This window comes from Capsicum annuum, chromosome 7 (genome assembly GCF_002878395.1).
Source record: "Capsicum annuum cultivar UCD-10X-F1 chromosome 7, UCD10Xv1.1, whole genome shotgun sequence".
Lineage (NCBI taxonomy): Eukaryota > Viridiplantae > Streptophyta > Magnoliopsida > Solanales > Solanaceae > Capsicum > Capsicum annuum.
Window position 1 is genome coordinate 215,984,942 of NC_061117.1, and position 11,426 is coordinate 215,996,367.

Genomic DNA, 11,426 nt, shown 5'->3' on the forward strand with positions numbered 1-11,426 from the left:
GGGAAGGTGTGAGGCATCTCGTGATTCTAGCATGGTCGCTTTTATTGATTTATATTTAACTTTACTATTTTGGATAAATTATGTTTGGGCCTACATTTGCTCATTTTTAATATACTAAAATTTGTCTATACATCTTATATTAAACTAGTGGAAATTAATTTTAAAACGATCTTTTCCGAGGTGCAATATTGCATCCTCGAATTATTTTTAAACGTCCCAAAAAGATGCGTACGTCACATTCTTAATCGAGACATTAGTCATTTTATACTCGCCTAACTTTTGAATGCTTTGATATTTGTCTATTCGAAGTGCCCTTAAGCAATATTCATTTGAGACGGTCAATTAATTTAACAATAAAATTATCAAAGATTTATTAATGACAGTGAATTAAAAAAGAGAAAAAACATAAAGTACCCCATCAATTTGTCCGAATTTTTCAAAAAGACACCTAAAGTTTGCGGGCGACATATTACCCCACGAAACTAGTTGAAAAATTTGTCCGAATTTTTCAAAAACTAGTTTCTCACCATCTTTAGTCTATTACTCAGTGCATTTGGTGCACTTTCTTTAATTTAATAAAATCATTTAACAAAGGTCGGGTTTGACCCGATCCGCTTCAATTTAGTCCCAAAATAAACTTTCATTATCTTCTTGGCATTGTTCTTTTCTGTTACTCAATTTCTTGTTCTTGCGTAAATCTTTGTCGTGCTCAAACCTATCAAAATCAAAGCTGGGATGATTGCGATGTTTGCTTCTCTTACTAATGATATGTTGGCATGGAATTTCTTAGCTTTTGCTGTTGCCTCCTTCTCTTTGCTGTGAGGCAACCTTTGTTTAGCTTTTTTATTTCCATCACTAGGAATATCATCAATATTGAAAAGAAGTGAAGAATTAGAAGGCAATTCCAAATGCCTTTTCCTTAAAGCAGCCACAAAAACGGAAGCAATTTGTGTCAATTGACTTTCCATGAGTTTCTTGAACCTATATTTTTTTGTGCTGGATAGGAAAATCGCCAAACCAATAACAATAGCACAAGCACAAATTCCATAACCCCATTCTCTTCCCAAATTATCTTGTATGTATATTAGCTTTTGTTATTGCCTTTTTTGAGAATGAAGACATGATTTTGACTTCTCTTTGGCTGATCCTTTCAAGCATATCCTTCATTTTTTTTGGAGGGAGGATTAAACAGACTTCAAAAAGTGAATCGATTAGTGAGTTCATAATTTAACATAATTTTCTTCAAAATCTAATCACAAAAGAAAACTTGATTTCACAACTTTTAAGCAAATTAAGAAGAAATTTAAGTTAATACATGATTTTTTTCATCCCACGAGTTTCATTGAGGAGGATTTCTTTTTTGAAATTTCCTATCTTCAATGGCTGTTAATGAAGATTGGGGAAGAAGAGAAAAAGGGGGTTAAGCCCTTTACACGTGGCACTTTCTAATTCATTGTTGAAATAATTATTTCTCATTCACACGTCCTAGTTGCGTGACAACACTCATGGGCTGAAAATGGATCAAAATGGTGTATTTAAAATGGTTTAGGTAAGTTTTGTGGGGGTAATAGGTCGCCCTTACAGTTTAGGTGTCTTTTTGAAAAAGTCAAGACAAGTTGAGGGGGTACTTTTGTCTTTTCTCTTAAAAAAATATACAAGTTACACGTATATAAATCCTTATTATGTTCTCCAAATCTAATCTCTTTAAAATAATTCAAACCCAAAACACAGATTATGAGATAACTTACAACAACAACAACAACAACAACAAACCCAGTGTATTCCCACCTAGTGGGGTTTGGGGGGAGTAAGATGTACGCAGTCCATACCTCTATCTCTGATGAAGTAGAAAAGCTGTTTCCGATAGACCCCCGGCTCAAGGCACGAGATTCCACACAAACACATAGTGAAGCACAGAAGCAGATTACATAACATAAATACGGCACCCATAAGTAATATAAAACAGAGGTAAGCAGAGGAAAGCACACAGATTCGTAATAACACATGGAACATGGAACACGGAACACGGAACACGGAATCATAACAGGAATAAAACCCCCACCAAGTAATTCCCTACCCTAGCGACCCAAACTGGCCCTAATTCTCTGCCGTAATTCGCGTCCTCCAGACCTTCCTATCTAGGGTCATGTCCTCGGTGAGCTGTAACTGTTCCATGTCCCGCCTAATCACCTCACCCCAGTACTTCTTCGGCCTACCCCTACCCCGCCTAAAACCATCCAACGCTAGCCTCTCACACCTACGGACCGGGGCATCCATGCCCCTCCTCTTCACGTGTCCGAACCATCTCAATCGTGCTTCCCGCATCTTGCACTCCACTGAAGTCACACCAACCTTCTCCCGGATAGTCTCATTCCGAACTCTATCCCCTCTAGTCAGTCCACACATCCAGTGCAACATCCGCATTTCTGCCACCTTCATTTTTTGGATATGGGAGTTCTTAACTGGCCAACACTCCGCTACATACAACAAGGCCGGGCGGACTACCACCCTGTAGAATTTGCCTTTAAGCTTGGGCGGCACCTTCTTATCACACAGCACCCCCGACGCGAGTTTCCACTTCATCCATCCCGCCCCAATACGGTGCGAGACATCCTCGTCAATCTCACCGTTACTCTGGATCACGGACCCAAGATACTTGAACTTATCCCTCTTACATACCTCCTATGCTTCCAGCTTCACTACTACCTCATTCTCCCGCCTCACGTCATTAAACTTGCATTCCACATACTCCGTCTTGCTTCTGCTCACCCTGAACCCTTTAGACTCAAGAGTCTGCCTCCACACCTCTAATTTGTCATTCACACCCCCTCGAGTCTCATCTATCAGAACTACATCGTCTGCAAAAAGCATACACCACGGCACCTCCCCTTGAATACGTTGCGTCAACACATCCATCACCAACGCAAACAAAAAGGGACTAAGAGTAGATCCCTGATGCAATCCTGTCGGGACAGTGAAATGCTCTGAGTCTCCTCCCGCCGTCCTCACCTGGGTTTTCGCTCCGTCATACATATCCTTAATTACTCTGATATATGCCAGCGGTACTCCACTCACCTCCAAGCATCTCCAAAGCACCTCCCTGGGAACTTTGTCGTAAGCCTTCTCCAGGTCGATAAACACCATGTGCAGATCCTTCTTCCTCTCCCTATACTGCTCCACCAACCTCCGTACCAGGTGGATTGCCTCCGTCGTCGAGCGGCCGGGCATAAATCCGAACTGGTTTTCCGAAATAGACACTATCCGTCTCAGCCTCACCTTGACCACTCTCTCCCAGATCTTCATAGAGTGACTCAATAACTTAATCCCCCTATAGTTATTGCAACTCAACTCTGAATGTCCCCCTTATTCTTATAGAGAGGGATCATGGTACTCCACCTCCACGCCTCGGGCATCTTTGCCGTCCTGAAGATTTCATTAAACAATCCAGTCAACCACCTTACACCAGCCTCTCCAACGAACTTCCAAAACTCTACCGGTATCTCATCCGGCCCCGTCGCCCTACCCCTTCGCATCCTGCGGACAGCCTGTCTAACCTCTTCTACCTTAAAACGTCTACAATAGCTAAAATCCCGACACTCCTCTGAGTGCTCCAGTTCCCCTAACACAATAGCTCTATCCCCTTCGTCATTCAAGAGCCTATGAAAATACGACTGCCATCTCTTCTTAATGTGGCCGTCCTCCACCAACACTCTACCGTCCTCCCCCTTAATGCACCTCACCTGATCGAGGTCCCGACCCTTCCTCTCCCTAGCCTTAGCGAGTCTAAACAACTTTTTCTCCCCTCCTTTCCCCTGTAACCCCGCATACAAGCTCTCAAAAGCGGCCGTCTTAGCTGCCGTGACTGCTGACTTCGCCTCCTTTCTCGCTAGCTTGTACTCTTTCCTGTTTACCCGCTTCTCCTCTTCGTCCTTACTTTCCACCAACTTAGCATACGCTCCTTTCTTGGTCCCCACTTTCTTCTCCACCTCTTCATTCCACCACCAATCCCCCCGATGGTGCCCGGCCCGACCCCTAGAAACACCCAACACCTCACTTGCATTCTCCCTGATGCACCTTGCCGCCCTGTCCCACATACTATCCACGTCCCCCCTACACTTCCACACCCCCATTCCCGCCAACCTCTCCCCTATCTCCCACGCATTCACTGGCGTCCGGCCGCCCCACTTAATTCTCGGTCTACACTCCTTACTCCTCCTCTTTCTATTCTTCTTTATACCCAAATCCATAACCAAGAGCCTATGCTGGGTCGAAAGATTCTCACTCGGGATGACTTTACAGTCCTTACACAACGCCCTATCCCCTTTCCTAAGCAACAAAAAGTCAATCTGAGTCCTGGCTACCGCGCTTCGAAAGGTGATCAGGTGCTCGTCCTTCTTCGGGAAGCCCGAGTTCACCACCACCAGCCCAAAGGCCCTCACAAACTCCAATAGGGTCGCCCCCTCTTCATTTCTCTCCCCAAAACCAAAACCACCATGCACATCACCAAAGCCTCCCGGTAGCGCCCCGATGTGCCCGTTGAAATCCCCTGCTACAACAATCTTCTCCGAACTAGGCACGCCTCTAACCACCTCCTCCAAAGTCTCCCAAAACCGCATCTTCTCCTCCCTCTCCGATCCCACTTGCGGCACATAAGCACTACATACGTTCAGGGTAAACCCCCGAATGACCAACTTAATAGTCATCAACCTATCGTTGATCCTCTTCACCTCCACTACCTGACCTCTAAGCTCTTCATCTACTAAGATGCCAACTCCATTCCTACGCCTGTCGCTCCCAGAGTACCACAGCTTGTAACCATCCACATCCCTAGCCTTAGACCCTACCCACTTGGTCTCTTGGACACACGCAATGTTGATCCTCCTCTTCCTAAGAATCTTCACAAGCTCTATGGGCTTACCCTGAAGGGTCCCTATATTCCAAGACCCAACACTCAGCCTACCGTCACGCCCTCCACTATCCCCCGCGGCCAAACCTTGGCCTCCCTCCCAAAATCTGATTCGAACACAAAGTCACGAAAACAAAGAACCGATCGAGACAACGACGAACAAATCCATACGAACTCGAACATTGCGCCTAAACTAGTCGGACTTGCTTGAATCGATAGGCTTACCGGACTTCTGTGTCTATTCAATTTATTTTGTTGCAGACTCTTCCCCATGCCTATTTCTTCCCCCTTCGGTTCCCGTAACCAAGTTTTTCTTTCTCACTCCTTATGTACTTTTTTTTACTTCATCCATACTTTTTGACTTTTTCTGAAGTATAGGGCAGTCAAAACTCCACTTTTTAGCAAGAAGGGCCTACAACATAAGGCTCCTTCTAAGAACCTATGAACCTCCGAACAACACCGCATTGTGTCAGTTTTGGGGAGAATGGAGGCATCGTTTTCCAATGAAAAAGGGTGCTGATAGTTGGTTCTGTGATGTCACGGGCGGGAATTCGTCGGATTTCAAGGGGGTGGGTGGGTTATGCTTATTTCCGATGGCGGCTCGATCGGAGAAGTGGGAAGGAGCGGGTGGCGCCATTTTCTAGTGAGTTTTGCCGGAACGGTAGCAAGTACCACCGACTACGTTTTCCAATGGCAAATCCGGCGAAAAACTCGTCAGAAACAGTCAAGTCAAGGAGCGTCGGAGTTTGCTCTCTGCTTTTTTTCTCTCCTCTCGTTTTCTACTCCAAATTGCCCTTTTTCTCATTGGATTTCCCTCTCTTCGGCGTGGGTGTATATCAGTTGTGTGCGCGTCTGTGTAGTGTAAAAAAAAATGGAGTGTATGTATTTGTGAATCTCTGAGACCGTGAACAAATGAAGCACTGTGTAGTGTTGTATGTATATTTATCTTATATTACGAGAAATGGTTTTTAGAGTATGTTATTGTGTAAGCATTTTGTATTTCCTTTTTTCCATCCACATATGAAAAACTAGATGTTTTACTATGTACTACCAATTTTCTTTTCACGGTTGATAGTATGCGTATTATAGTTACGGGACGATAGACACTGATTTAAATAATCGAACAAATAAAACATGACAATATAGCAACCCCATATACTAAGTAATCACCGAAACAACTGTGTTTATGATTTAATTTGCAACAAAACTTATAAAATAAGAAGTGCAGGATCGAATAAAACCTGTGATATGAATTAAACGAATATAAGAAATGAGACACTGCCACCGGAAACTCAAACGGAGACCCGACCTCCACTCTTTTCTTTTCTTTCTTCTACTGCCTTTCTTTGTGTTCTTCTCTGTCACATCCCCCTTTTCACCGCGTCCGACCCCCGCTAGGGAGTTGGTTTTGGAGAAAATGGGTCTTTCCAATTAAAGTGACGTTTTGAAAAGGGATTATTTTATTTACAGAGTCGCCACTTGGAATTGAGTTTGGGTGTTCCAAGTCACCTTATTGAATCCCTATTCAAAAAGGAAATGACTCTTTAATTTTTATTTTTTCGATCTGCGAACTAGAAATCCGGATAAGGAATTCTGTTGACCGAGGGGAAGGTGTTAGGCACCCCTCGAGTCCCGTGGTTCTAGCACGGTCGCTTTAATGACTTACGTCCGGCTTAAATTAAACCCCCCTTTTTTTTTTTTTTTTTTTTTAGGATTTATAATATTTGTCAACCTAAAAGTTGTTTGCCTCCCGCTTTTAATTTATTTTGAAATTATTTACTGACGTGTGGCTTACCGATAGTAGTACTTTTCGGCCTCACCACAAATTTAGGCACATTTCTCGCGCCTTTACGGCATTTATGAGTCGTCCCCATTTTCGTAGTCTAACTGAGCCCCTCATAGGTTTAAAATCTACCCACCTAATTCAATCGATTTCAAACGGTAAGTCAATTTATGATAACGAATGGTCGGTAGCAGGGCTTTCCAACTTATCGTTAATTTTTTTTGCTTATGTATCAAACTTTAAATGGGGGCTAAGAACCTAACTCGTTGTTTTATGAATTCACTCTCTTACAAATGATTTTCCCTCTTTTTCTTTTCTTTCATGTGATAGGATTTAGAATAGATCTGCACCTCATCTCGCTCATTTTTACATTAATTAATTAATTTCTTATATCTGGTGATTACAGTAATATATTAAAAGAAAATCTACAGAAACCGAAGCGCATATACTAGTATTTAGCATTAACATGAAAGAATATTAATTTAACCAATAACAAGATCAGTTATGCTTGTTTCTCATAATCTAATTGCATTATAATACTGTTATATATGTTTTATCTTTTCTCATCTGTATTGCTTTCCTTTCCATTTTATTTCACGACAAACCCTTAATACATATTCTCAATTTTCATCAACTAAATTATAACAACATTAAACTCAAGAAAAACGAAACAACAAAAAAAAATGAATAAGAAGAGAATAAACTAATTAACCCATTGCTTGAATCTATTACAGTAAATGAGGGGCCAGAACGAAAAAGAAACAAAAATGAATTGACTCTTCGTTAACTAACATATTCGATGAAATATAGAAAAATGTTAAACCTACCATGGATCTGATCCAAGTGTAAACTAAGAAAGGAAAGAAAAAAAAAATATTGAATCACTAGTTAAAACGTAAACGTCTTCATTTAACACGGTTATTATGTTACAAGAGAAGATTTGAGAGTTGCTTCTTTTACGTCGAAGACTTAATAAAGTAAATTCCAATTAATAATCTCATAAATTAATTAATTAATAATAAATAACTAAAGGTAAAATTTTTAACCAATTTGCACAAATCTTTTGTCATTAGCTTTTCTCACCATTTTGAGTGCAACAAGTTAAATATGAAAAGTATCCACCGACATGAATTTTAAATAAAAAAAATACATATTAATTAACATATTCACACAAAGATGAACGAAACGGAGATATTATCACAATGAAATAGAAAGTTCGAGGAATGGACATCGAGTAGAGCCAACCCAATATATTTTCGAAAGTGAATTAACAGTAAGACATTCTTGATACAACAAAGTCAAGCCTCGACAATAGACATACTTGTGTAACAAATTGATTAAAAGCAGGAGTAGAATGCCATTACCGGAGACTAAAACAGGAACCGAAACTCGAACTTCAACTCACGAACCCATAAGAATACTCCTCTTTGGTTTTTTTTTTTTGTTTCAACCGTGTATGTGTGTGTGCATATATATAATATGTAGTGGTTTTTTCTTTTTTCTTCTTCCGCCGTGGTGTAGTGTGCATGTGCATACATATATCTATCTTAGTAGTGCATGTGTGTGTGCATATATCTGTGCCTATCTAATATGTTAGTAGTAATGTAGTAGTAGTATAGTTTTTTTTTTCTTGTTTTCCGTGTGTAGTGTATATAGTATTAGTCGTCTTTGTAGTGTGTGCAGATATGTAGTATATATAGTAGTATGTAGTAGTGTGGGAGGGATAGTGGGGGAGGTTGATTAGGAGTGGGGGATTGTGGGTGGTTTGGGTAGATTTAGGATTTGACTTCTTCTTCTTCTTCTTCTTTTTTTTTTTTTTTTTTAAATAAATAAATAAGTAATAAAAATAAATAAATAAAAAACTTATTTTAATATGACTTTATTTTGTAGTTTTCCAAACTTTAAAAGCAATCTTGTAAAATAAGATACTAAATGACGTAAAACATTCAGTTTGGTCAAAAATTAGGTGTTTACATTCTCCAATACTAAATAATAAAAGAATATTAACTAATTAATTTTTTATTTTTAAGAAAAATATAATAAAGTTCATAAATAGCCTAAAATAAATATAATTAAGATAATACTAAAACTACTAGCCTATTTATTAAAATTAAAAGAGAAATATATTTTTGAATTTTTCGTATTATTCTAAAAATATCCCAAAATGTAACTTTATTTTCATTTCTTTTTGTAGAGTTCTACAAAATTTCGATGTCTACAAATGTCCTCTACTTCAAGGCTTGTTGAAATAGACTTGATGACAAGTCTTGAAGTACCCATAGAGCATCTATCTTTATGAGAGGAGATGGAAGGGGAGATTTGGTCCCACTGGGCGTGCCAATTTGTTTCTTACATAATTTACAACAACAAATCCAGTGTATTCCCCCATAGTGAGGTCTGGGGGGAGTAAGATGTACGCAGTCGATACCACTACATTCGGAGAAAGTAGCAAGGCTGTTTCCGATAGACCCCCGGGTTAAGGCTTTCTTACATAATTTAATTCATAGAAAATAAATTTCAATCACAAACAAAAAGATGTGTAAACAAATGCCCCGTACTTCAAGGCTTGTCCCACTGGGCGTGTCAGTTTATTTCCAATAAATTTTTACAATGACAAAATAAATTGCAATCACAAATAAAATTATGAAAAAACATGATTTTTTATTGATAAATGATGTGAGGACAAATCTGTTCTGATTTTCTCCTTAATTCGAGGGCCGTCAGTGGCGTATTTCTCAAATATAGGAAGATTTGGATAGGAATTTCTCCTTAATTTGAGGGTTGTTAGTGGCGTATTTCTCGGACGTAGGAACATATTTGATCTCCATGAAAGGAGGGTTTGTGGATATTCTTGATGAATTTAATTATCAAGAAGAGAGGGTTTTTGATTCCCTTGAATTTTGTTGGGACTTCTCAAGAACTCTAACAGAAATTGAATTCTTCTTGTAGAGTTCACAAATTTTCGATGTCTACAAATGCCCCGTACTTCAAGTCTACAAAACTTATAAAAAATGAAATAAGAGCTAAAATAAATTTCGGAAAAAAATATAAATATTTAATGCCGAAAAATAAGTTAAAACTCAGGGATGATCAAAAATCACGTGTCTACACTGACTTGTGAACCAAGGTTGTGGTATTTAAGTATATAGTAGAGGGACTCGCCCATTATTGCCTAAGTTCAATGTAGGAAACAACAGAGTTCCTGGTTAAAGATAAATAGAAGGTACTTTTGTCTCTGTATTTCAAAAAGCAAGTACGAGACACACTGGATATCAGAATAGGCTTAAGATATGCATCCTTTTAAAAACATAGGAGCTCTGAGCTTATTTCAATGCAGGACAGTAACGATAACGAAGAAGGATAATACCGATAATACCGTATTCACTTTTAACGTAATATTCCAGATCATAGGCCCTTGTTTAATTTAATCCATGTAGTATCATAAATGCATTTCCCACTGCGAAAGGAGGAGCGGAAGAATAAATTGATGCAGAAGTATCAATATACATAGGATTATATAGTGAACTGTAAAGGTGCATTTGCTGTAACAATTTAGGTGATGTGTCATGCTTATGAGATCTGTGAATCATTACAGGCTTATGCTCGAATTGGTATGGCCAAGGAGGCTGCTGATGCTGCTTCTCAGGCTAAAGATAATGAATTACTTGGGAGGTTGAAGCAGACTTTTTCTCAAAATGCAGCCGCTTCGTCAATTTTTGACACACTGCGAGACCGGTTATCCTTCCCAAGTATTTCTTGATGCAAGCCATCTGCTTGCTCCCCTTGTTGTGAAGCCCTGCCGTCATTACGAATTTTCTAAATTTAACATTGATCGAGGATTTATAGCGTTCGACTGATGCTGTTCCACTGCATGATAAACGAAGCCCTGGAACTCAACTGCTGCATGTTCTCTCTCCTTACCTGTTTTTTCTATATGTATCCCTGGCGTTTGAGGTTGTGGAGGCATTTGAATCAAGCAAAGTTTCCTCGTGTTGTTCTACATCCTGTAAATAGATTGTGCTGATGTTTTCTCCCTGGATTGGTAACAGATCTCATCTGAGCTCTAAATTTCCATGGTTTGTAGTTTCCATTTCTATGCTACTGAGTGATGAATTATCCACGTACGGCAACTGTTCCGAAATAAACCGACTCCACCTTGCTGGTATTAGTGCTTGTATTTCAAGCTCGTTTGGATTGTTTTTATCCCATGTACATTACGGGATACTTGGGAACTAGTGAGATGAGAGATTTTGGGGAATTGTGGACACACATAATGACTTGCTATTTAAAGCTAGTACTAGTATGATGTGATTGACGTATTTGATAGTGTGACACTCAGGACAATTCATACTGTGCATGTGGATCTGTACCGACGATTTAATGATATAATTTTCTCCGTTTAATATGTGTATTTTGACGCCACAATTTACGCTATTTCTAGTTCATAGTCCCAACGTAGCACGAGTTCTTTTTCTAGTTTGCATATTAGGTTGGATTTGGTAGATGAAATTGTGAATCACTCTAAATAAGTATGGTGAAAGACTTACGTTTGATTGTAAGTGGTAATTCTTTTTGAAAAGCGCAACTCAATGCATAAAAGTTTTTGCTATGCAGTCGGTAGTCCTGATAAGGGCTAAACTACAAGGGTCTATCCTCTGTGTATAGCCGTAGGAAAAGAACACCAGTGCTCAATGTAATTATCATACAAAAACTAGATTTACAGTCAGTTGTTTGGTA

General features: G+C 39.5%; 1 protein-coding gene across 1 annotated transcript in view; it reads left to right on the forward strand.

Moving 5' to 3' along the window:
• The window catches only part of LOC107878509 (protein VACUOLELESS1), a 31,767-nt gene extending 20,675 nt beyond the window's left edge, over positions 1-11,092 (forward strand). The window contains exon 15 of the mRNA XM_016725529.2: positions 10,285-11,092. Coding sequence (XP_016581015.1) covers positions 10,285-10,449 — 165 coding nt within the window. The 3' untranslated portion in view covers positions 10,450-11,092. The remainder of the gene's footprint in view (positions 1-10,284) is intronic.
• Positions 11,093-11,426: the final 334 nt, after the last annotated feature.